This window comes from Pseudophryne corroboree, chromosome 2, assembly GCF_028390025.1.
Source record: "Pseudophryne corroboree isolate aPseCor3 chromosome 2, aPseCor3.hap2, whole genome shotgun sequence".
Lineage (NCBI taxonomy): Eukaryota > Metazoa > Chordata > Amphibia > Anura > Myobatrachidae > Pseudophryne > Pseudophryne corroboree.
Genome location: NC_086445.1, coordinates 28,612,121 through 28,639,431, shown reverse-complemented (window position 1 = coordinate 28,639,431; position 27,311 = coordinate 28,612,121). Strand labels below are relative to the sequence as shown.

The 27,311-nt window shown below is 48.9% G+C and overlaps 1 protein-coding gene across 2 annotated transcripts in view; it reads left to right on the top strand.

Annotated features, from left to right (window-relative positions):
• XRRA1 (X-ray radiation resistance associated 1) overlaps positions 1-27,311 on the top strand; it is a 152,973-nt gene that overhangs the window by 63,414 nt on the left and 62,248 nt on the right. The window contains exons 1-7 of one of the 2 annotated variants that reach the window (XM_063950937.1): positions 862-1,157; positions 15,490-15,623; positions 19,295-19,399; positions 20,256-20,473; positions 21,119-21,168; positions 21,312-21,440; positions 26,954-27,047. In XM_063950937.1, coding sequence (XP_063807007.1) covers positions 867-1,157; positions 15,490-15,623; positions 19,295-19,399; positions 20,256-20,473; positions 21,119-21,168; positions 21,312-21,440; positions 26,954-27,047 — 1,021 coding nt within the window. In that variant the 5' untranslated portion in view covers positions 862-866. Of the gene's footprint in view, positions 1-861; positions 1,158-15,489; positions 15,624-19,294; positions 19,400-20,255; positions 20,474-21,118; positions 21,169-21,311; positions 21,441-26,953; positions 27,048-27,311 lie in introns of those variants that run through there. The other variant, XM_063950934.1, reaches the window with a different exon arrangement.

The following is a 27,311-nucleotide window of genomic DNA, read 5'->3' as shown; positions in this document are numbered from 1 at the left end:
GCTGTGAGCAGGTGTGTGCAGGAGAGTTCCATCAGTGGTAGCTGTGATATTGTGCTGCAGGGAGTTTCCCTGCTGGCTTCCCCAGGGGGATGGATCCTCCTGGGGGAGAGAGCTCCCTGAGTGCAGGCCATGGCTCGGGCCCTAAACCAACAGCCAGACTAAAGACTTCCGGTGCCCTGACAGATTGTGCGGCTGGCCAGTCGGGGACATCAAGAAGAGGCAGCAGTGGCAGTGCTAATGGAGCGGCTTCAGTGAAGCAACTGGAGTCGCAGTCAGTTCCCCATAACATACCGGAGGGTGCTGCTCTCCTGTGTGAGGAAACACAGGATCGAGCGGTGGTGGCTGCTACCTGCCCTGTCGGTGTGGCTCTAGTTAAGGAACTAGAGCCGTCAAATCCCCCCAAACTGTCCGAGGGTGCTCCCCCATGTGCCGTAACATGGGGTGGAGTGGCAGCAGCCGCTGTCTGCCCTATGGACAGTGAAGTAGTGGGGGAGGGGATGAAGCCCTTTGATGCCAAAGAGAATGTGCCTGAGTCTCCTGGAAGTACTGACGATGAGGAAGAGACTTTTGACAGTCTCTGTGTGGAGGAGCTGCAGAAAGAATCAAAAAGAATAAGTGCAAGAATCGCTGATAAGAAAAAGAGAAGAAACTCTTGCTTTAAATGGGAAAGACCTGTGGTAAGAGAGGCCATCAAGTCACTTTCTAAAGACCTGGAAAAGGTAAAAAGCAAGCTGCATGAAAAGCGGCAAGAGAGAAAACACAAAGAAATGGCAGCGCAAGCAGCAGTGCAAGGGTTACCTGACCAAGCAGCAGTGCAAGAGTTACCTGGTCAAGCAGCAGCTCAGGTGTTGCAAGTATCCATGCAGATGAGCTCTCAGGAAGCAGAAGGGTGTGGTGTCCAGAGCGTGATCACAGAGGCTCCAGTGAGGACAGAAAGCAGTGCACACCCCGGCCTTCTGACTGATCTGGAGACTGACAGTGGTGTGCAGGAGAATGCAGGTGTGCCGGTCCATGCGGGGTCAGAGGTGCCTACCACATCAGCAGCAGCTCAGCTTGGTCCCGCTTTCCCAGCAATGGTGCCTCCTTCTGTAGTGATGGCTGCATTGGATGACCTTGAGGAAGAGGAAAAGTGCACAGACTTCCAGTTGCGCATGGAGGTAATTTAAGCAGAACTAATGTTGGCCAAAAATGCAGAAAAAATTAAGTTAAAGGCCGGTGTACAAAGTAAATCGGTGAATGTCAGTAATGTGCCAGTGACTGGGGAGGCTCTGGGGGATAATGCTGGTGGGGACACTGTGCAATCCTGCAGTACAGCACAGGGTATTCCAGCACTAGACAAAAGTACTCTGTCAGACAGTGGTAAAGACATTATTCAGTCTGTATATGGACAGATGGCTGCCCCAGCCAGGGCCAAGGCTGCTGCTGAATTGATTAGCCAGGAACAAAAAAGGCGCGAAGGGTTAAGCAATATAAATGTGGTTAATGCAAATGCTATTGGAAATGTGAATGAACAGCCTGTTCCCGGTCTGTCTTATGCTAATATGGCTGCAAGGCCAAATGTTATTAATAATGTGTCACCTGTAATGGTTGGGCCTGGTCAGGTCAGTAAAAGAAGAAATCTTTTACAGTTTAAATGGGCAGGAACAGGTGAAGTTCCCACTAAAGAAGTGTTCCTGGAAATGATTTTCAGCCTTGGGTTCCATGCCTCGGATCTGTATGCCTGCATCCATCCAGTTAAGACACCAGATTTTGATGTGAGCTTCCTGTCCTATCAGGGACTGCAGATGTTTTGGACGAAGTGGCAGGCATGCAGATCCGTGGCACCCTACAGTAGCTATAAAACAAACTTGGTTACTAAACAGGATAAAGTTAAACTGACAATCTTGGTCAGGAACGAGTCAATTCCTGCCCAGGATATATTGTTCTGGTTATCCAGATTCTGTACTGTACAGTCCAACATGATCAAGGTTGGTTTTACAATGTGAGTTTGGGAGGGGGCGTGGTCAGCTATGGTCCAATTAAAAAGTACGGACAGAGGTTTTATACATGTGCCTTCTGCTGCGTATATAGGCCAAGATCATGTTCAATGTTTTTATTCAGGGCCACCCCGCTCCTGCTTCAAATGTGGGGATTTTCGACACATGAGCAGCGATTGTAATGTTACCAAATGTACATTATGTGGGAAAATTGGACATGTCTCCAGGGATTGTAATAATGTCAAATGTAATTTGTGTGGTGAGGATGGCCATCCTTACAGCAGGTGCCCCTGGGCAAGTCACAATATGGAAAGTGAGAGAGAGCAGAGGGAGGAAACAACTAGGAATGAGAAAGGTGGACAGGGAAAAGAACAGGGACCAGTTTTTGTGGGAGTAAGGACAAGGAGTTCTGTAGACAAGGAAGATGCCTTTCAAATGGTGAGAATTGGTAATAATAATAAAAAGAAGAAAGGTGATGATGAGCAGGTAATCCTTACCAACAGATTTAATGTGCTTTCCACTGATGAGGAAGAGGAGGGTGAGGTGGTAAGGAATGGTGGGGAACCAATTTTTGTACCCAGAGTGAGTAAAAGAAAAGCAAAACAGAATAAAAAAACATCTGAAGGGGTAACTATTGAAAAGGGTAAAAGTAAAAGAAGGAAAAAGAAAGAACAAGTACTGGTAGAAGATGATAGTGGAGAAAGCGGAGGGGAGGAGGTACAGGAGGGTCTACAATGGGACCCCAGGAGCACAGAGTTGGTGGAAAAAGAGGTGGCCAGGGATTCAGAGGTTGGAAACGGGCATACTCCTATTGATGAAATGTTAATAGAGGAGACTCAAGAGGTGGAGGAAGAAGAGATTAACATGGACTCTTCTGGTTCAATAATTAAACCAAGTAGGGCACCTGCATGTGATTCACTGAGGGTTCCAGGCTTGGCACACAGGTCTGAGCGTAAACCTCCAGATCCTGGACCCTCACAGAGTAAGGATGGCCTGTCCCAAGGGTTAGGCAAGGGGGATAGCATGTTGGGTGTCATTAGGGAGAGGGAAACCCCTCCCAAAGGGAAAGAGACACGAGGATCCAGGTCTTCAAATATGGGGTCAGGGAAAGATGTAAAGGAAAAGTGAGCAAGGTTCTGCTTCTATAACCAAAAGAAACATGGATCCCCAACCCATACGATGTGCCACCATTAATGTGGCTTCCGTAATTTCCGAACGTGCTCGTTTTCTGGCCTTTGATTTTTTCAATACGATTGAGATTGACTTTTTATTTTTGCAAGAGACTAGAATTACTAAGTTGGACACCCTCCACAAGGTGAAGCGTGAGTGGAGGCGTGGGCCTTCTTACTGGTCTCTTGCGGCCGAGCCGTACGGTGGGGTGGCAGTACTTTTTACTGGTATGGTAACAGTGCACAAGGTTATAGAAGTACAGGCAGGTAGGTGTATGATTTTAGATGTCAACCTGAGGGGACATGACCTGAGACTCATTAACATTTATGGGCCACAGTCTTCATGGGACAGGAAATGTCTCTTCAGGGAGATAAAACCGTTCCTTTTTACGGCCCAGCAGATTGTCTTTGGAGGTGATTTCAACACCATTATCAGGCCAAAAGACTGGGGAGGTTCAAGGACAACACTGGGTCCTGATTCCAATTTTTTAGTTAGCATGGTTAGACAGGCCGGTCTGGTGGATGTGCATGTTCGCCATTTCCCAGACCTCACGGGTTACACCTATTTTAGTGGTAGTCGTAGGTCTAGGATAGATAGGTTTTTTGTTAAGGGAACTTCGAAAACTTTGCCTCCAGAGGTAAAGCTAGTAGAGTTCTCTGATCACGCTTTTCTCTCTATTACTTTGAATGCTTCAAAAGCTACTCAGAAAGGACGGGGCCTATGGCGCTTGAGCTCTGAGCTCCTAAAGGAAGAAAGGGTTAGACAATCCTTTAGAGACTTCTTTCAATCCCAGGAAACACTTTTGGAGGCGGGTTGGAGTAGATCTGAGTGGTGGGAAGAAACTAAAAAGAGAATTCGGAGACTCTTCCGTAGGCTGGTAGCAAAAAAGAACTTGATAAGACGGAATATCTATCAGAACCTGAGAAGGAAATTAGATTTCTTAATCTCTAAGTGTGGAGATAGTGGGGAAATCTCCCAGGTGAAAACTCAGATGAAGGAATATCAGTATAACCGACTGGATTCCTTGGTTCTGGAGAGAGATTTTGGAAAGTACCACTCACCTGATCCCTACCAGAGCTGTGGAAAATCAGTCGAGGTGAAGGAGGTGAGGGGTCTGTATGACAGACAGGGTGTCCTTCAAGAGGACAAGGAAGGCATCCTGAATGTTATTGGATCCTATTACTTTGATCTTTTGTCTGAGCAGCCACTTATCAGAGAAAGGATGGAAACATTTCTAAGGGAGACTCCTGATCTTGTAACCCAGATGCCTCTATTGAAGCTTTGGGTAATAATGTGACAGCAGAGGAAATCAGGAAGGCGATTGATGGGTTACATTTAAAGAAGTCTCCAGGCCCAGATAGGTTAACATCTGAGTTTTATATAGCTTTTGCAGACCTCCTGATTCCCCGCCTCGTAGAAGTATATAATGAGTGCCTGGACGAGGGAATTCTCCCTCCTTCTATGAGGTTATCTGCTCTCAGTGGCGGATCTTGCCACGGGCAAGCAGGACTTTTGCCCGGGGCGCCGCCTTCCGGAGGGCGCCGCACCGTGGCAAGATCCGCCACTGCTGCCCGCTGTGTCCCCGTCCGCCTCCGCTGCCGTCCCCGTCCCCATCCCCGTCCGCCTCCTGAAGGGAACTAGACGCTATGCGTCTAGTTTCCCTTCCTGGAGAGTAACTTTGCTGAGCGGTGCGCGATGACGTCATCGCGCACCGCACAGCAAAGGTCCTCTCTACGAAGGGAACTAGACGCATAGCGTCTAGTTTCCCTTCGTGGAGAGGACCTTTTGCTGTGCGGTGCGCGATGACGTCATCGCGCACCGCTCAGCATTCAAGCGGCGCTTTTAATGTACAGGGGGCGTAATTGACCACGCCCCCTGTATTAGGCCACGCCCCATTTCCTGCCCGGGGCGCAGAGCGCCCCTGAACCGGCCCTGTCTGCTCTCATATTGTTGTCTAAAGGTAAGGATCCATCTCGCATTGAGAACTGGCGCCCCATCGCCCTTCTCAATACAGATAGAAAGATTTTGGCAAAAGTACTTTTTAATAGGTTGTTGGAATTTTCTGAACAACTGCTTTCTCCATCTCAGCACTGTACTGTGAAGGGCCGCAGCACCTTTAGTGCAGTCCTTGGCGTCCGGGAGGCCATAGAGAAGTGCCGTGCTGAGAAATTGGGAAAGTACTTGCTGGCATTAGATCAGTCTAAGGCTTTTGACCGAGTAAATCATGAGTACCTGTGGGCCTTGCTTGAAAGGTATGGTTTTCCAGTCAGGGTGGTGAATTGGCTAAGAACAATATACAGTCGGGCCGAGAGCTTCCCACTTGTTAATGGTTGGGTGGGTCCTACCTTTGGGGTGAGCTCTGGTGTTCGTCAGGAATGCCCCCTGAGCCCCCTTCTATATGTATTTGCGATCGATCCCTTCATCAGAAGGGTAGAGAACGGTGCAGTGGGAGGAGTGCAGCTGGGACCGGAGTTCCCTCTGAAGGTAGTGGTGTATGCAGATGATGTCACAGTGGTTCTGTCATCAGTGGCAGAGGCACGTGAAGTAGAAAATCTCATCTGTGAATACTCTGAAGCTTCATGCTCCAGAATAAACCATGAGAAGTGTGACGTTTTCTGGATGGGGGAGGAAGGCGAGGAATTTCGCCTTCCGGACATCCTCCCCCCGGCCAGTTCACAGATAAAGATTTTAGGCATCTGTTTCGACCATGGTGACTATGCCACTCTAAATTGGGAGAGAACTCTGGAAAATGATGCCCGTAAAGTAAAGAGCTGGAAGAGATGGAAATTCTCTTACAGGGAAAAGGTTGACTTGTGCAAAACCTACCTGATCCCGATCTTTCTGTATGTCAGCTATGTGTGCTTCTTGCCTCAATCTTTATGGACCAAATTGAACGCTGTTCTTTATGTTACTTTGGGGGAACAGAATAAATATAGTCAAGAGGGGCATCACTTATAAGTCGAGGAAAGACGGGGGTTTGAGTATGGTCAACCCTGTGGTCTTTTTTGTAACAACCTTTGTAAAACTTAATTTTGGGAGCCTACTGTTAGAGACTCCCCCTCGATGGGTAAGTGGCTTTGAGATCTGGGTGTCTCCCTTCCTCAGGTTTTGGTTAGAAGGAGGCCAAGTGAAGAGTCCCCAAATTTGGCATGGGTATCTCCCGATCTACGTTATCCAGTGCTTGAAAGTGATAAAGCATTGGGGACTGAGCATTGGGGACTGGAAGTGGGGGAAGTCAAAAGTCTTTCCAGGAAGGAGTTGGGGGAGAGGATTTTGCGAACCCACTTTCATGTTCCGCTGTCACTAAGGGATTGCCCAAGTGATGTCGCTTCAGCAGGGTTGGCTCTGATTAATTCGGAGAGAATACCGCTGAAGTTCAGAGATATTGCTTGGCTTTCTTTCCACGGGAAGCTTTACGTAAAGGGGAACATGATGTGGAGAAATGCCAGTGATTGTGGTTGCCCACGGGAGGAATGTCTAGGGGAGGTGGAGACAATGGACCATTTCTTGATCAGGTGCCCCTTTAACGTAGAAATTTACAAGACCGTTTCAAGAGCTTTACGTATCCCGTGTCTTTCGGGGCTTAGTTACCCTGAGTGGGCTTATGGAGCATTCAAAAGATATGGTAGATTTAATTTGACCACCATTTTTTTAGTCAGTTTAGCAGTTAGATATCACACTTGGATGGCACGGTGTCAGGTGTCTATAAGAAATAAAGTCCTTCCCTGTGAAGTGGTGGTGGATTTAATTCTGCACAAGGTGGAAAGGATGATGGTTCTGGATAAGGAGAGGATGGATGCTGTCAGGTGGTCTCGTTGGTGGGGCCACCTGAAACCCCCTTGAGTGGGTGGTAGAAGTCCTCTCTAAATCTAGCTTTAGGGTCTTTTCTTCATTTCACATCCCATAGATTTTGAGTACTTTCATTTTTTATGGAATAGGTTTGCATACATTTAACTAGCTTTGCTCAGTTTCTCTTAAACATAAGTGTGTAGATTTGGGTGGAGTGTTGGTGAGGGTGGTGGTTGGTTTGGAGTATTATTTCTTAATATTTTTATATATATATATAGTGTATATTATTTATTCAAGGATGTGAATTTGAGTTCTGTTTGTTAATCATTTTTTTTGTATAATGTATTATTTATTTGTTTTATTCTGTATATATTGTAAATTTTGATGCAAGTTTTAAATAAATGAAACATTTCCTGAAACATTTCCTGATATACTCTGTGCTGCTGGTGACCCTGCTCCTCCCACTATATAACTCTCAGCCTGTGGCTTCCTGCTGCCTCCATTCCCCTCCTCACATCATGTCACTGCCCCTGTCACATGCAGCCCTGTCCTCACTGACACATCACTCATCTCCTGATATACTCTGTGCTGCTGGAGACCCTGCTCCTCCCACTATATAACTCTCAGTCTGTGGCTTCCTGCTGCTTCCATTCCACTCTACACATCATGTCACTTCTCCTTTCACATGCAACACTAACAAGTAAACGCTCTAGCCGAATATGCCAACTAAATAGGATAATTAGATAATACTAAAACTCCATATAGAAAATGGCTAAACAGCTCCTCAGAATAGCACTGGTAATTAACACTGAAGAGTATGCTAGCACAGGTAATTGCAGTGCAGAGATATGTAGGACAGATCTCCCAAATAGCACAGGTCATTTACACAGTGAAGAAATGTTGACAGGTAACAGATTTTCTCTGACGTCCTAGTGGATGCTGGGAACTCCGTAAGGACCATGGGGAATAGCGGGCTCCGAAGGAGGCTGGGCACTCTAGAAAGATCTTAGACTACCTGGTGTGCACTGGCTCCTCCCTCTATGACCCTCCTCCAAGCCTCAGTTAGATTTCGTGCCCGGCCGAGGTTGGATGCACACTAGGGGCTCTCCTGAGCTCTTAGAAAGAATAGACTTAGGTTTTTTATTTTCAGTGAGACCTGCTGGCAACAGGCTCACTGCAGCGAGGGACTAAGGGGAGAAGAAGCGAACTCGCCTGCTTGCAGCCGGATTGGGCTTCTTAGGCTACTGGACACCATTAGCTCCAGAGGGTTTGACCGCAGGCCCAGCCTTGATGTTCGGTCCCGGAGCCGCGCTGCCGTCCCCCTTACAGAGCCAGAAGCAAGAAGATGGTCCGGAAAATCGGCGGCATGAAGACTCTGTCTTCACCAAGGTAGCGCACAGCACTGCAGCTGTGCGCCATTGCTCCTCTCACACACTTCACACTCCGGTCACTGAGGGTGCAGGGCGCTGGGGGGGGACGCCCTGAGGCAGCAATAAAAACACCTTGGCTGGCTAAAATACCTCAATATATAGCCCCAGGGGCTATATATGAGGTAAATACCCCTGCCAGAATTCCACAAAAAGCGGGAGAATAGGCTGCGAAAAAGGGGCGGAGCCTATCTCCTCAGCACACTGGCGCTATTTTTCCCTCACAGCTCGGCTGGAAGGAAGCTCCCTGGCTCTTCCCTGCAATATACAGTAACAGTAAGAGGGAAAAGAGAGGGGGGGCATTAAATTTGGCAGTATATATACATATATTATATGAAAAGCAGCTATTAGGGACATAACTCAGTTAGTCCCTGTATATATATATAGCGCTCTGGTGTGTGCTGGCATACTCTCACTCTGTCCCCCCAAAGGGCTTTTTGTGGGTCCTGTCCTCTGTTGAGCATTCCCTGTGTGTGTGGGGTGTGTCGGTACGGCTGTGTCGACATGTTTGAGGAGGATAATGATGTGGAGGGGGAGCAGATGCCTTTAGCAGGGATGTCACCCCCTGGGGGGCAGACACCTGAGTGGATAAGTTTATGGCAGGAAATGAGTGCACGTATAGACTCCTTACATAAAAAATTTGACGACATGCCGACTGTGGGACAGCCGAGTCTTCAGCTCGTGCCTGTCCAGGTGTCTCAAAAGTCATCAGGGGCTCTGAAACGCCCGCTATCTCAGATGGCACAAGTAGATGTCGACACGGATACTGACACCAGTGTCGACGACGATGAGTCAAATTTAATGCCCGTTAAGGCCATTCACTGCATGATTGAGGCAATGAAAGAGGTGTTAAATATTTCTGATTTACATCCAGGTACCACAAAAAAGGGTATTATGTTTGGGGAGAAAAAACTACCTGTAGTTTTTCCCCCGTCAGATGAATTAAATGAAGTGTGTGAAGAATCGTGGGCTTCCCCTGATAAGAAATTGGTAATTCCTAAGAAGATACTAATGGCGTTCCCTTTCCCGCCAGAGGATAGGTTACGTTGGGAAACACCCCCTAGGGTGGATAAAGCGCTCACACGTTTGTCTAAAAAGGTGGCACTACCGTCCCAGGATACGGCCGCCCTTAAGGAACCTGCTGATAGAAAGCAGGAGGCGATCCTGAAGTCTGTATATACACACTCAGGCATTATACTTAGACCAGCTATTGCGTCAGCATGGATGTGCAGTGCTGCCGCTGCGTGGTCAGATAAACTGTCAGAAAATATTGACACATTAGACAGAGACACGATTCTGCTAACAATTGACCATATCAAAGACTCAGTCTTATACATGAGAGATGCACAGAGGGAAATCTGCCGGCTGGCATCTAAAGTAAGTGCATTGTCCATTTCTGCTAGGAGAGGCTTATGGACTCGCCAGTGGACTGGAGATGCAGATTCCAAAAGGCACATGGAAGTTTTGCCTTATAAAGGGGAGGAATTATTTGGGGATGGTCTCTCCGACCTAGTTTCCACAGCAACGTCTGGGAAGTCAGCATTTTTACCCCATGTCCCCTCACAGCCTAAGAAGGCGCCATTTTATCAGGTTCAGTCCTTTCGGACCCAGAAAAACAAGCGGGGAAAAGGAGGGTCTTTTCTGTCTAGAGGCAGAGGTAGGGGAAAAAGGCTGCAGCAAACAGCAGGTTCCCAGGAACAAAAGTCCTCCCCCGCTTCCTCTTCCAAGTCCGCCGCATGACGGTGGGGCTCCACAGGCGGAGCCAGGTACGGTGGGGGCCCGCCTCATGAATTTCAGCGATCAGTGGGCTCGCTCACAGGTGGATCCCTGGATCCTTCAAATAGTATCTCAGGGATACAAGCTGGAATTCGAGGCGGCTCCACCCCACCGGTTCCTAAAATCTGCCTTGCCGATTGCTCCCTCAGACAGGAAGGCGGTGCTAGCAGCGATTCACAAGCTGTATTCCCAGCAGGTGATAATCAGGGTACCCCTACTTCAACAAGGCCGGGGTTACTATTCCACACTATTTGTGGTGCCGAAACCGGACGGTTCGGTGAGACCCATTTTAAATTTGAAATCCTTGAACACATACATAAAAAAATTCAAGTTCAAGATGGAATCGCTCAGGGCGGTTATTGCAAGCCTGGACGAGGGGGATTACATGGTATCCCTGGACATCAAGGATGCTTACCTGCATGTCCCCATTTACCATCCTCACCAGGAGTACCTCAGATTTGTGGTACAGGATTGCCATTACCAATTCCAGACGCTGCCGTTTGGACTCTCCACGGCACCGAGGGTATTTACCAAGGTTATGGCGGAAATGATGATACTCCTTCGAAAAAAGGGAGTTTTAATTATCCCATACTTGGACGATCTCCTAATAAAGGCACGATCCAAGGAACAGTTGTTAGTGGGAGCAGCACTATCTCAGGAAGTGCTGCGCCAGCACGGCTGGATTCTGAATATCCCAAAGTCACAGCTGGTCCCCACGACACGTCTAATGTTCCTGGGAATGATTCTGGACACAGTCCAGAAAAGAGTGTTTCTCCCGGAGGAGAAAGCCAGGGAGTTGTCTTCTCTAGTCAGAGACCTCCTAAAACCTAAACAGGTATCGGTGCATCACTGCACGCGGGTCCTGGGAAAGATGGTAGCTTCTTACGAAGCAATTCCATTCGGCAGGTTCCATGCCAGAATTTTTCAGTGGGACCTGTTGGACAAGTGGTCCGGATCGCATCTTCAGATGCATCGCTTGATAACCCTGTCCCCAAGAACCAGGGTGTCTCTTCTGTGGTGGCTGCAGAGTGCTCATCTTCTGGAGGGCCGCAGATTCGGCATACAGGACTGGGTCCTGGTGACCACGGATGCCAGCCTACGAGGCTGGGGGGCAGTCACAAAGGGAAGAAACTTCCAAGGACTATGGTCAAGTCAGGAGACTGCCCTTCACATAAATATTCTGGAACTAACAGCCATTTACAATGCCCTAAGTCAAGCAAAATCCCTGCTCCTACACCAGCCGGTGCTGATCCAGTCAGACAACATCACGGCAGTCGCCCATGTGAATCGACAGGGCGGCACAAGAAGCAGGATGGCAATGGCAGAAGCCACAAGAATTCTCCGATGGGCGGAGAATCATGTACTAGCACTGTCAGCAGTGTTCATCCCGGGAGTGGACAACTGGGAAGCAGACTTTCTCAGCAGGCACGACCTCCACCCGGGAGAGTGGGGACTTCATCCAGAAGTCTTCCAAATGATTGTAAATCAATGGGGTCGTCCACAGGTGGACATGATGGAGTCCCGCCTAAACAAAAAACTAGAGAGGTATTGCGCCAGGTCAAGAGACCCTCAGGCGATAGCTGTGGACGCTCTAGTGACACCGTGGGTGTACCGGTCAGTTTATGTGTTCCCTCCTCTACCTCCCATACCAAAGGTATTGAGAATAATAAGAAAGCGAGGAGTAAACACAATTCTCGTGGTTCCGGATTGGCCAAGAAGAGCGTGGTACCCGGAACTTCAAGAGATGATCTCAGAGGACCCGTGGTCTCTGCCGCTCAGACAAGACCTGCTACAGCAGGGGCCCTGTCTGTTCCAAGACTTACCGCGGCTGCGTTTGACGGCATGGCGGTTGAACGCCGGATCCTGAAGGAAAAGGGCATTCCGGAGGAAGTCATTCCTACGCTTATTAAAGCCAGGAAAGAGGTCACAGCAACTCATTATCACCGCATATGGCGGAAGTATGTTGCATGGTGTGAGGCCGAAAAGGCCCCAACGGAGGAATTTCAACTAGGTCGATTTCTGCATTTCCTGCAAGCAGTAGTAAATATGGGCCTAAAACTGGGCTCCATTAAGGTACAGATCTCGGCTCTGTCGATTTTCTTTCAAAAAGAACTAGCTTCAGTACCTGAAGTTCAGACATTTGTTAATGGAGTGCTGCATATTCAGCCCACGTTTGTGCCCCCTGTGGCACCTTGGGATCTCAACGTGGTGTTGAGTTTCTTAAAATCACATTGGTTTGAACCACTAAAAACCGTGGATCTGAAATATCTCACGTGGAAGGTGGTTATGTTATTGGCCTTGGCTTCTGCCAGGCGAGTATCAAAATTGGCGGCTTTGTCATGTAAAAGCCCTTATCTGATTTTCCATATGGATAGGGCAGAATTGAGGACTCGTCCCCAGTTTCTCCCAAAGGTGGTGTCAGTGTTTCACCTGAACCAGCCTATTGTGGTGCCTGCGGCTACTAGGGACTTGAAGGACTCCAAGTTGCTAGACGTTGTCAGGGCACTGAAAATATATGTTTCCAGAACGGCTAGAGTCAGAAAATCTGACTCGCTGTTTATCCTATATGCACCCAACAAGCTGGGTGCTCCTGCTTCTAAGCAGACTATTGCTCGCTGGATTTGTAGTACAATTCAGCTTGCACATTCTGTGGCAGGCCTGCCACAGCCAAAATCTGTCAATGCCCATTCCACAAGGAAGGTGGGCTCATCTTGGGCGGCTGCCCGAGGGGTCTCGGCTTTACAACTTTGCCGAGCTGCTACTTGGTCAGGGGCAAACACATTTGCAAAATTCTATAAATTTGATACCCTGGCTGAGGAGGACCTGGAGTTCTCTCATTCGGTGTTGCAAAGTCATCCGCACTCTCCCGCCCGTTTGGGAGCTTTGGTATAATCCCCATGGTCCTTACGGAGTTCCCAGCATCCACTAGGACGTCAGAGAAAATAAGAATTTACTCACCGGTAATTCTATTTCTCGTAGTCCGTAGTGGATGCTGGGCGCCCATCCCAAGTGCGGTTTATCTGCAATACTTGTACATAGTTACTGTTAACTAAATCGGGTTATTGTTGAGCCATCTGTTGAGAGGCTCAGTTGTTTCATACTGTTAACTGGGTTTCATATCACGAGTTGTACGGTGTGATTGGTGTGGCTGGTATGAGTCTTACCCGGGATTCAAAATCCTTCCTTATTGTGTACGCTCGTCCGGGCACAGTATCCTAACTGAGGCTTGGAGGAGGGTCATAGTGGGAGGAGCCAGTGCACACCAGGTAGTCTAAGATCTTTCTAGAGTGCCCAGCCTCCTTCGGAGCCCGCTATTCCCCATGGTCCTTACGGAGTTCCCAGCATCCACTACGGACTACGAGAAATAGAATTACCGGTGAGTAAATTCTTATTTTCTGATTATTTGAACTGTGGTGACATGCAGGCAGATCTTACATATAGCACAGAGCAGATATCCAAGTAATCGCAGGAGTAGCAGAATCAGACTGATTACCTCCAACAAACCTACAAAGAAGCGTCAAAAGGGAAATCTCTAAAAAGGCTGGACAGGCAGTCCAGAAACCAAGCGAGATCTGAACTCCGCTGCCAGGGTTAGGACACAGCCAAACACAATCACTCCTGGAGGTATATTTACTAATGGTCGATTTCGGATTCGATTTTATGTTCCATTTAAATCGACTGAAATCGAACTTCTTTTTCACTCTTTGAATTTCACATTTACTAATATTCGATTTGGCATTAGAGTTCAACATTGAATTAAATGTTTGATTGTGACTGGTGATTTTGTGGTCAATATAGGAAATCCTTTTTTAAAATCGAACCTAAAATCACCAGTAAAATCAAATGCAAAATCGTCCTAATTTCTTTCTATTGGTCCAAATATATCACATGCAAGAAGCTTTCTCTAATTCTGGTTTACGTACCTCTCCGATTGCGGGGCACCTGCGTATGCACAGGACCTGCTCTTTGCAATTGCAGACCGAATTCTTCGTCGTCTCACACAGATGCCCCCTAAGCTGCAGCCCTTTTTATTGGAGATGTGCGCAGATCCTCAAGTATTTTTTTATTTATTTTTAAATTGATAAAAAACATCCTGTACAGTATTTACAGTAATCTATTATTTATTTTAACATTATTTAAAAAAAAAAACAGCAACCCTGAAAAGTACAAAGACGCCCGTCCGGAGCCATCGCACAGCGACTGCGCACACATTCCCAGCGCACACACCGATCCATCGATAATCGGCAGCTCAGTTGAGTGAACGGCCACGCAGCCTGGCTGCCGGAACTGAGTTGCCAGAGCAACACTGCTTGAGTATACAATCGCAGGCATACTCAGCGCCACGCCCCAAAAAGTACCGCGATACAGCTGCGTTTTTGCCACCACTCACCCATCAACGCCCACAAACGGTGCCTGACTGTCAATCACTCTGCATAACGGTAAACGCTGCATGTAGCATCGATATAAGATTTTGGCACATGCGCTTAATTGCATAAACATCGGCAAAGCATCTGCCATCTGTACGTTTATAGGCATCATAATGAAGGTTTAGCAAATAGAATGTTGTCTAGAAGCTAAAATCGCCTGTCTGATATTAGTCTTTAATTTTGGGGATTTGTTGTTCGATTTTGTGTTTTGATTTTTCTATTTAAATGTTAGTAAATCAGGGGATCTTATGTTCGTCTATATGAAAGTAACAATTTTTGCTGATATTCGATTTTGAGTGGGATTTGGTTTTATATTAGATTTTACATTCGATTTTGCCTTTAGTAAATCTCCAAATGCAAAATTGAATACAAATCGAATGCAAAATCACCAAAAACCCCAAATCAGACATTGGTAAATATTCCCCTGGGTCTGCACACCTATCTGGTTTCCAGGAGACTGATTGAACCTTTCCAGCAGCTGCTGAACTGTGCTTCTTCTGGATTCTGACGCCCTGTCACACGCAGCCCAGTCCTCACTAACACAACCACACAAGTGTAGAGGTCACTGGCGCCCACAGTGTCAGCTCATCTCCTGAAATACTCTGTGCTTTTAGATTGACCACCCAACTCTAAAACTGGGAACATACAGACAAGCAGGAGATGAAGATCACTAAATAAATAGTTCTACAGAAACGCGCGTAGGTTTCACTCTGTTAATGTAAACTGATTATAAGAGTGTAGGAAATCACAACGTTTAGATTACATGACATGTACACTTCTGATTATAGTACAACAATGGGTGCATATTACTGCTTTAAATACTACAGACCAGTCCATTAATCTTAGGCTATCGCTGTGCAGTCTGTAGCACTGGCAGGACAGATAATACTGGGTAATCCTATGTACTATGTCTTTGTATTGTAGGTCCTGAATCTGTCGTACAACAGTCTTGCTGCCAGGGATATTGCACAGTTGGGGGTACTCCCACGGCTCCGAGTACTCTACCTGTCAGGAAATGGACTAGCACATCTGCCCGTGGACCTGAGTGTGTCACCTTGGTATGTACCAGCCAGGTCTCCTCACTTATATGTGGCCATCGTCCAGGCTAGCTGACCTTTTAGTGGTGTTAGAGCAATAAAGTCTTTCAAAATCATCCTTACCTGATAGGGATACAATACAATCTCCAGTTTAGACTCAGGAGCCCTGAATCCGATACAGTAATAATTATTATTATACTGTATAATACCATGATGCTAGGATGACCTAAAATACCAACTTCCCTTCTGCTCTTTTCCATCCCTCCTTATTCTCTAAATTATATTAGAAAACCTAGCAGTACAATAGGAATGGAACACCCAGGGAATTATTATTTCAGTCGCTTCCTGATAAGTTTGGTTCTAAACTATTTAGATTTTTTGCTATGGGATTGCAGCGAGGCCAGATGCATGTATTTAGATATATAATACACACTCTAATACTTTATTCTATGTCTAAAATGTTCTTCTTTGACAGCCACAAAGCAACGAAAAAAGTTTATTTCACATACATTACTGTGGTAGCCATAAGTAGATTCTTGGTGTGAAGTTACAGGGTTCCATGTCAGTCAGGCACGGAGGTAGATGAAAACCAGCAGTGGGTTATTGATCTGAATGGGTTATAAACAGTTCAGCACACCTCTGTAATCCAATTCCACACGACAAGCCACCCTGTCTGGCCAACTTACTGTAGGGAGTGACCAAAAGGGACAATAGTATCAGAATCAGCTTTATTGGCCAGGTATACTTGCGTATACTAGGAATTTGTCTTCGGTTTGCTATACAACAGCCAAGTAGGTAACAGGTAAGCAGGTGTGTGTGTGTGTGTGTGTGGGGGCAAGTAAAATTACACATATAGGTATGCCGTAGGGATGCAAGTTAGTTACATGTACGTCTAGTCAGTCAATGTTCAGGAGTTCAGCAGGCGGACCGCTTGGGGAAAGAAACTTTTGAGGCTTCTGGTGGATCTGGCGGGGACAGCCCTGTAACGCCTGCCTGAAGGAAGCAAGTTAAACATGCTGTGGCCGGGGTGTAGCTGGTCTTTTACTATCTTCATTGCCCGCTTTTTAGCTCTGGACACGTACAGGTCCTGGACTGAGGGAAGGTCGGCTCTGATGATCTTCTCTGCGGTTCTGACCACCTTTTGGAGCCTGCATCTGTCCCTCGCGCTGGCGGAGCTGTACCATACGAGTATCGAGCACAGTACCGACTCCACAATCGCGGAGTAGAAGAGGAGCAGGAGCTTCTGTGGGATGTTGAACTTCCTTAGTTGCCTGAGGAATAACAACCTCTGCTGCGCTTTCCCAACAGTGGCATCAGTGTTGGACCCCCATTTAAGGTCCCTGGAGATTGTGGTCCCTAGAAACTTGAAGGAGTCCACTAGCGATACCACACTGTCAGCAATCGTTAGCGGAGGTGCACTAGATGACTTCTTCCTGAAGTCCACTATCATCTCGACAGTTTTGAGGGGGTTGAGCTCAAGGTTGTTGTAGATGCACCACTGGGCCAGCCGGTCTACTTCCCGTCTATAGGCCGATTTGTCCCCATATGACTCAACCTTTGAGTGTCCACAGTAGTGTAATACCCCTCGATGAGACACGGCTCCCGTTCACAGTGTATGGGAGGGCAGCACTGGGAGATCATGTGAACTCCCAGCGCCGCCCCTGCCGGGTCGCCAGCAGCGTCACCAACCCGGCAATATGCCGGGTTGGTGAGTGTAGCTGGAAAGGGGGCTGGGCACGGGCTGCAGCCGGGTAGCACCCGTGTCAGGCTCCCTGCTGCGACCCGTGCTTCTAGGTGGAAAAGGGGTATAAGTAAACAATAGAAAACTAGCTCTAACATAACAAGTGCATATATTCCCAATATTAACACTGATTCAAACACAATGGCCCTCATTCTGAGTTGATCACTAGCTGCTTTCGGTCGCAGCGCGGCGATTAGGTGAAAAAGCGGCATTTCTGCGCATGCGTACGGGCCGCAGTACGCACGCGCGAAGTACTTTCACACAAAACTATGCAGTTTTACACAAGGTCGAGCGACGCTTTTCCGTCACTCTGTTGATCGGTGAGTGATTGACAGGAAGTGGGTGTTTCTGGGTGGTAACTGGCCGTTTTCAGGGCGTGTGCTAAAAAACGCAGGCGTGCCAGGTTAAAACACAGGAGTGGCTGGCCGAACGCAGGGCGTGTTTGTGACGTCAAAGCAGGAACTAAACGGACTGAGGTGATCACAAGCTAGGAGTAGGTCTGGAGCTACTCAGAAACTGCAGGAAAAGATTTTCGAGCAGTTCTGCTAATCTTTCGTTCGCTATTCTGCTATGCTAAGATTCACTCCCAGAGGGCGGCGGCCTAGCGTGTGCAATGCTGCTAAAAGCAGCTAGCGAGCAAACAACTCGGAATGAGGGCCTATATTGGGTGAGCAGCAACGTGCTCTGGAGGTTGAACAAACACACAAACTGACTATAGTAACAGGTTTTGCTGACGTGGGAAATGAAAGAAGAAGAAAAAGATACAGGTTTAAGGCGCTTCAATAAAAAGCCCAAGTTTACACACAGACATCCAGTGGGTAAATAAGAAAAGGATAATACCGTAATTTAGGTATATCACATATACAGACAATTTTCGAGACAATCGAAAGTCCTCATTGGCATAATACAGCAACTGGAGGCAGAGTCCGGGAAGCACCAGATGGATAACGGCACCCTAGGATAACGGCTCCGGAAAGCGGGATCCAGCACAGACACTCAGCACCAGGTGTAGCTAGTAAACGCAGTGGGATGGTCAAAAACGGGGAGATTAGACGCTCTGCCTCCAGTTGCTGTATATGCCAATGAGGATATGTCTATGCGCTATTGTCTCGTCTGTTTGGTGTAAGTACAATGTAAAAATAAACCTGTGTTTTAAAAAGGATAACTGCACTATTGCACTTTTTTTTGCTTTATCTCTTTATGAGGTTCATATATATACGGAAGGTTTTATTTGACATAAACCCCCAGAAAAACCAACGCTGGACTTTTGATTGTCTCAAAAAGTGTCTGTATATGTGATATACCTAAATTACGGTATTATCCTTTTCTTATTTACCCACTGGGTGTCTATGTGTAAACGTGGGCTTTTTATTGGAGCGCCTAAAAAAACCTGTATCTTTTTCTTCTTCTTCCAATTGTATAATGTGAGTGAAAAGGGTGTACATTTAGAGATACGGTTTTTAGCTGCACCTTTGAATCAGTTCGCGCAGGTTCTCAACTAATTTATAACCCTTTTTTGACGTGGGAAATGAGGCAATTATATTAGTTTTCACAGACTTTTCATTTCCTCACACTTGGTAATTACCCTTTTTCACTGTTTTTTTTTCTTTCCCCAGGCTGCTACTACTGGCTGCTATAAATCTAACAGTGTCTTCTGATTACCATGACAACCACAGTCACACGCCTCTGAGCTCGGTTTTTATTGTGGCATCCATCCCCCTCCTCCCCCATCTATCCCCTCTGCCATCACATGATGTCTGTGCAGCAGGCTCACTGTGTCTGGCAGTCAGACCGCTGGGATTATAGAGTTGCACGCTAGTGCATTTTGCAGATGGCTCTTGTGTGTTTTCGCACTGTTCACGATGTTTCTATTTATCTCCACAAAACAAATAATACAGTGACTCCCCTGCCCTGAATCCCTAATATGCAGTAACATTGTATCTCTGTACAGGAGCGACGCCGGAATTACAATGTTTCCATGTCTGGAGATCCTGATGCTGGATGATAACAAGCTGTCCCACCCGGCTGTATTCGGGAGCCTGGCCGGCCTGAAAAGGTAACGCGACTCCCCACAAGCGTGAGCGCTGCCCAGGTGTTACAGTAACACTTGGATGAAAAAACAGTCAGCGTTGCTTTAAAAGAGAATGAAACATAAAATAATGGTCTGTGTGTAAAAGAGCTACAGTAACCGTGTGACATGTATCTGCAAAGTATTCAGGGATTTGGCAGAAGCATTTGGCCGCACGTGGCAATCTGCGTTATCCATCAGACTGGCACATGTTACATGGGCACATATTACTCATCAGCCAAACAGGAAGCCTAAGGTAGGCTTCCTCTTTGGGGGAATGACACCTGCTCTCCACTTATATAGCGGGTCCCGCAGTGTTTGGCGCAGTATGATCCGGGAGGGGGGTCCAGACCCAACTGCTCAAAACGGAGAGTTTACAGATATATGTACAGTATAGTGCACATGAATATGGTGACATCTTATATTCTTATCTTATATTCTGGAATGAATTCACCTTTAGTTTAAGGCTTTATCCCCTCCCCCCCCCCCTCCCTCTCACCACCACCACCACTCCCCCTCGCACAAGCTGCATCTCAATATTTATCACGATTCCCCTGAGAACCAGAAGTAAAGGAGAGAACCTGGCTAAGAGGGTGAACACTGTAGCATTACATTCTTTGGCTATCATTGGCATCACATGACCAGTTCACACCTTGCCCTGGGACCCCCTCATCAGCCAGGTACTCCCTACTCCTGCCAAACACCATGAATACTGGGCTGTATCGGTTAGTTTCCAGCCCCTTTAGGTCACCCTTTATATTCAATCATACGTATACTGCACAGTCTATAAGTATTGTAATAAACCTGTGGTTAATTAACAGCTTTTGTATTTTGCTCCTCATAGCCTGCGTGTGTTGAACCTGGACAGAAATGCTATTTCTGCAGTCCCATACCTACACGAGTCACCCAGCAGAGAGGCCGAGCCAGCTGGGACTGTGGGAGGGAGCAGCCACGGGACGCAGGAGGTAGAGGGGAGAGGACACGCAGAGGACCCCAGCGCGATGGCAGAGGAGAGACTCGATTACATCATTCTGCCCAATGGAAAGGACACTGACAGAACAGGTGGGCCAGACTAAAAGGTACCAAGACTATGTAGTCTGAGACCCCCAACCTTCACCTACGTGGTCTGCTCCTGGAGCCTAATGATTCTGTAGATCTCCCTAGCCGCCACCTGTCCTGACATTTGTGTGCAGGTTCAATAACGTCCCACCTGGGATGAATTTAAAACGTTCTTCCATTATGAGTCTCCACCATTACGGTCACGTCTCGCAGAGCTGGGTGCTGCCCATCTGACCATTGTGGGTGCTATCAGCCGGAATTAGAGGCTCCAGGGATTTCATTGACCTTGGTTGGCTCAGTGAGACAGTAGAGGGGGACGCCATCTTTACCTGAATCGGTACATGATATTCTAGGGTAACATGGATGAGCTGGCCGTCTACAGAGCCTGCATAAAGCCTGTGAGGGCCATAAACAAGATATTAGTTTCAGAACATTTCTCTGCCTCGTTTGTCACACGTAAAACCTTGTTACAGTAGCCACTCGGTGCCCACTGGGATAGGTGGGAGCCTAGGTTGCCTTGTTGGTGGTCCAGCTCTGGCTTTGCAAAGTCACCTGTAGAGGAAGGGCACGATTAGCACAGTGGGGGGAAGTGTAGAAAATGTGACCATGCTGAATTATTATTCCTTTATTCATTTTACTTGTTTGCAGAAGTGATTTTCCGATCCACCAGCAGCCGCCTGAAGTATGAACCTTTACCGGTGAGTACATGGCAGTCTCTATTCACAACCCAGAGCATATACTGTACATATGGTAATATAGGGCTTGTGTACTGGTGCCGCCTGCACGGGTCCCAGTGCTTTTATACGTATGGGTGTCACAGTGTTCTCCTTCTGTCCACCAGGAACCCCTGGATACGACCATCAGCTTCTCCTTCCTGCCCAGCTTTCTGCTCCCCTCCACAGAGCAGCTGTCCGACGCAGCCTCCCCTCCCCTCCCGAACCTGAGCTCCCTGAGCCTGGCTGATAACAAGGTGCGTGTGTACCTCATTCTCTCTGCGGTGCCGACACACGGTGTTACCCATGGCGAGAAACCCCACTGTCTGTGTTACGCCCTATGCGGCTGATTCTGTGTCGCATGCTCAGTGGCTGTGACTGCGGGCTGCCACGGAAGCCGTAATCACTACCTTACACTAATGCCACAATCTGTATTGTGAATGCGGAGTGGCTGTGTGTCTGCATGTGTGAGGCCGTGCCGCTCATTGGTTCTAAGCCAACCGGCGCAACTGTCATCATCACCACCTGCACTTGCCACGCCCCGCACTATGGGCCCGACTCAGACCTGATCGCTATTGTGCGAATTCGCACAGCAGCCGATTATTGAATGACTGCGCATGCGTACGCACCACAATGCGCAGGCGTGACACCAAACAGCGGCAGGATGGGGCAAAAATTTAGATCGCAAGGTGATTGACAGGAAGCGGGCGTTTGGGGGTGGTAAGTGGCCGTTTTCTGGGAGTGGCAGGAAAAATGCAGGTGTTCCCAAGCGTTGTCAGGGCGGGTGTGTGACGTCGGTTCCGGCCCCAATCAGCCTGATTCTATCGCAGTGCAGGAGTAAGTCCTGGGCTGTGCACACACTGCACACACTGGAAACATCGTTAGATAGTGACTGAGTTGCGAACGGATTTGCAGCTGTCTGCTTGCGAAATTTTCGCATGGCATACACATGCAATCGCACACTTGCACGGGGCGGGTTTTCACTCTCCCTGGGTGGCGATTATCTGATCACAGACCGCTGCAAAAATGCACAGCAACAATCAGGTCTGATTCGGGCCCCATGAGCAAGCCATCCGCCAGACACAGTATCTGCATGTGCACCAGCTCTGTGCTAGGAGCAAGACATACCCCAGACACAGTATCTGCATGTGCACCACCCCGTGCTAGGAGCAAGCCATCCGCCAGACACAGTATCTGCATGTGCACCAGCCCTGTGCTAGGAGCAAGACATCCCCCAGACACAGTATCTGCATGTGCACCACCCCGTGCTAGGAGCAAGCCATCCGCCAGACACAGTATCTGCATGTGCCCCAGCTCTGTGCTAGGAGCAAGACATCCCCCAGACACAGTATCTGCATGTGCACCACCCCGTGCTAGGAGCAAGCCATCTGCCAGACACAGTATCTGCATGTGCACCAGCCCTGTGCTTAGGAGCAAGACATCCCCCAGACACAGTATCTGCATGTGCACCACCCCGTGCTAGGAGCAAGCCATCCGCCAGACACAGTATCTGCATGTGCACCAGCCCTGTGCTAGGAGCAAGACATCCGCCAGACACAGTATCTGCATGTGCACCACCCCGTGCATGTGCACCACCCCGTGCTAGGAGCAAGCCATCCGCCAGACACAGTATCTGCATGTGCACCAGTCCTGTGCTAGGAGCAAGCCATCCGCCAGACACAGTATCTGCATGTGCACCAGTCCTGTGCTAGGAGCAAGACATCCGCCAGACACAGTATCTGTATGTGCACCAGCCCTGTGCTAGGAGCAAGACATCCCCCAGACACAGTATCTGCATGTGCACCAGCCCTGTGCTAGGAGCAAGCCATCCGCCAGACACAGTATCTGTATGTGCACCAGCCCTGTGCTAGGAGCAAGCCATCCGCCAGACACAGTATCTGCATGTGCACCAGCCCTGTGCTAGAAGCAAGACATCCGCCAGACACAGTATCTGTATGTGCACCAGCCCTGTGCTAGAAGCAAGCTATCCGCCAGACACAGTATCTGTATGTGCACCAGCCCTTTGCTAGGAGCAAGACATCCCCCAGACACAGTATCTGTATGTGCACCAGCTCTGTGCTAGAAGCAAGACATCCCCCAGACACAGTATCTGCATGTGCACCAGCCCTGTGCTAGGAGCAAGACATCCCCCAGACACAGTATCTGTATGTGCACCAGCCCTGTGCTAGAAGCAAGCTATCCGCCAGACACAGTATCTGTATGTGCACCAGCCCTGTGCTAGAAGCAAGACATCCCCCAGACACAGTATCTGCATGTGCACCAGTCCTGTGCTAGGAGCAAGACATCCGCCAGACACAGTATCTGTATGTGCACCAGCCCTGTGCTAGAAGCAAGCTATCCGCCAGACACAGTATCTGTATGTGCACCAGCCCTGTGCTAGGAGCAAGACATCCCCCAGACACAGTATCTGTATGTGCACCAGCTCTGTGCTAGAAGCAAGCTATCCGCCAGACACAGTATCTGTATGTGCACCAGCCCTGTGCTAGGATCAAGACATCCGCCAGACACAGTATCTGCATGTGCACCAGTCCTGTGCTAGGAGCAAGACATCCGCCAGACACAGTATCTGCATTTGCACCAGCACCATGCTAGAAGCAAGCCATCCCCCAGACACAGTATCTGTATGTGCACCAGCCCTGTGCTAGGAGCAAGCCATCCCCCAGACACAGTATCTGCATGTGCACCAGCCCCATGCTAGCAGCAAGCCATCCGCCAGACACAGTATCTGCATGTGCACCAGCCCCGTGCTAGGAGCAAGCCATCCGCCAGACACAGTATCTGCATATGCACCAGCCCCGTGCTAGGAGCAAGCCATACACCAGACACAGTATTTGCATGTGCCCTAGCGCCGCGCTTGAAACAAGCCATCTGCCAGACACAGTATCTGCATGTGCACCAACCCTGTGCTAGAAGCAAGCCAGACACAATATCAGCATGTGCACCACCCCGTGCTAGGAGCAAGTCATCCACTAGACACCGTATCTGCATGTACACCAGCCCTGTGCTAGAAGCAAGCCATCCGCCAGACACAGTAATTGTATGTGCCCCAGCCCTGTGCTAGAAGCAAGCCATCCGCCAGACACAGTATCTGCATGTGCACAAGCCCCGTGCTAGGAGCAAGCCATCCGCCAGACACAGTATCTGCATGTGCCCCAGCCCCATGCTAGGAGCAAGCCATCCACCACAGTATCTGCATGTGCACCAGCCCCACGCTAGAAGCAAGCAATCCACCAGACACAGTATCTGCATGTGCACCAGCCCCGTGCTAGAAGCAAGCAGTCCGCCAGACACAGTATCTGCATGTGCACCAGCCCTGTGCTAGAAGCAAGCAGTCCGCCAGACACAGTATCTGCATGTGCACCAGCCCCGTGCTAGAAGCAAGCCATCCGCCAGACACAGTATCTGCATGTGCACAAGCTCCGTGCTAGAAGAAAGCCATCCGTCAGACACAGTATCTGGACGTTCCCCAGCTCTGTGCTAGGAGCAAGCCATCCGCCAGACACAGTATCAGGACATTCCCCAGCTCTGTGCTAGAAGCAAGCCATCCGCCAGACATAGTATCTGCATGTGCACCACCCCGTGCTTGGAGCAAGACATCCGCCAGACACAGTATCTGCATGTGCCCCAGCCCTGTGCTAGAAGCAAGCCATCCGCCAGACACAGTATCTGCATGTGCACAAGCCTCGTGCTAGAAGCAAGCCATCCGCCAGACACAGTATCTGTATGTGCACCACCCCGTGCTAGGAGCAAGACATCCGCCAGACACAGTATCTGTATGTGCACCAGCCCTGTGCTAGAAGCAAGCCATCCGCCTGACACAGTATCTGCATGTGCACCAGCCTCGTGCTAGAAGCAAGCCATTCGCCAGACACGGTATCTGTATGTGCACCAACCCCGTGCTAGAAGCAAGCCATCCGCCAGACACAGTATCTGCATGTGCACCAGTCCTGTGCTAGGAGCAAGCCATCCGCCAGACACAGTATCTGCATGTGCACCAGCCCTGTGCTAGGAGCAAGCCATCCGCCAGACACAGTATCTGCATGTGCCCCAGCCCTGTGCTAGAAGCAAGCCATCCGCCAGACACAGTATCAGCATGTGCACAAGCCTCGTGCTAGAAGCAAGCCATCCGCCAGACACAGTATCTGTATGTGCACCAGCCCTGTGCTAGAAGTAAGCCATCCAACAGACACAGTATCTGTATGTGCACAAGCCCTGTGCTAGAAGAAAGCCATCCGACAGACACAGTATCTGTATGTGCACCAGCCCTGTGCTAGAAGAAAGCCATCCGTCAGACACAGTATCTGGACGTTCCCCAGCTCTGTGCTAGGAGCAAGCCATCCGCCAGACACAGTATCAGGACATTCCCCAGCTCTGTGCTAGGAGCAAGCCATCCGCCAGACACAGTATCTGCATGTGCACCACCCCGTGCTAGGAGCAAGACATCCGCCAGACACAGTATCTGCATGTGCCCCAGCCCTGTGCTAGAAGCAAGCCATCCACCAGACACAGTATCTGCATGTGCACAAGCCCTGTGCTAGGAGCAAGCCATCCGCCAGACACAGTATCTGCATGTGCACCAGCCCTGTGCTAGAAGCAGGCCATCCGCCAGACACAGTATCTGTATGTGCACCAGCCTCGTGCTAGGAGCAAGCCATCCGCCAGACACAGTATCTGCATGTGCACCAGCCTCGTGCTAGGAGCAAGCCATCCGCCAGACACAGTATCTGTATGTGCACAAGCCCTATGCTAGAAGCAGGCCATCCGCCAGGCACAGTATCTGCATGTGCACCACCCCGTGCTAGGAGCAAGACATCCGCCAGACACAATATCTGCATGTGCCCCAGCCCTGTGCTAGAAGCAGGCCATCCGCCAGACACAGTATCTGCATGTGCACCACCCCGTGCTAGGAGCAAGACATCCGCCAGACACAATATCTACATGTGCCCCAGCCCTGTGCTAGAAGCAAGCCATCCGCCAGACACAGTATCTGCATGTGCACAAGCCCCGTGCTAGAAGCAAGCCATCCGCCAGACACAGTATCTGCATGTGCACCAGCCTCGTGCTAGGAGCAAGCCATCCGCCAGACACAGTATCTGTATGTGCACAAGCCCTATGCTAGAAGCAGGCCATCCGCCAGACACAGTATCTGCATGTGCACCACCCCGTGCTAGAAGCAAGCCATCCGCCAGACACAGTATCTGCATGTGCACAAGCCCCGTGCTAGGAGCAAGCCATCCGCCAGACACAGTATCTGCATGTGCACAAGCCCCGTGCTAGAAGCAAGCCATCCGCCAGACACAGTATCTGCATGTGCCCCAGCCCCGCGTAACGAGCAAGCCATGTTGTACACTGTGCCGGCTATGTGTGATCACTGCCTTACACGCTGTACACTGTGCCCACTATGGTGTAACACTCTTAGTGCTGTTATCAACATACATTCTATACAGATCCAATACAAATGTAGCCTAAAGTACCATCATAACAGTAAATTACAGGAGGTGATTCCCGCATGTCTATCTACAGCAGGGGTGGGGAACCTGCGGCCCTCCAGCTGTTGTTGAACTACACATCCCAGCATGCCCTGCAAAAGTTTTAGCATGACCAAATAGGAAAACTGTAGCAGGGCATGCTGGTATGTGTAGTTTAACAACAGCTGGAAGGTCAAAGGTTCCCCACCCCTGATCTACAGCTTCTTATTCCTGATATTTCCTATCTGTAATCTACATTGTGTGTAAATGTCCTTCCTCAGATAATGTATGAGGATGATCTGTTAGCGGTGGCTCTCTTCCCCTCACTGGAGGAGCTGGTGATCTATGGGAATCCTCTGACCACTCTCAGGAAAGGTAAAAACCTGTCCTGTGTGACCGATAATCTCTCAGCACTGACCCTGACTATACCACAGTGTGACCTGACACACCATCACAGTACTAACCACTGTGCCGACGTACAGTATCTATAGTGTGACCTGACACGCTGACTATCACATTACTGACCACTGTGCAGCCTGTACAGTATCTATAGTGTGACCTGACACGCTGACTATCACATTACTGACCACTGTGCCGCCGTACAGTATCTATAGTGTCACCTGACACGCTATCACATTA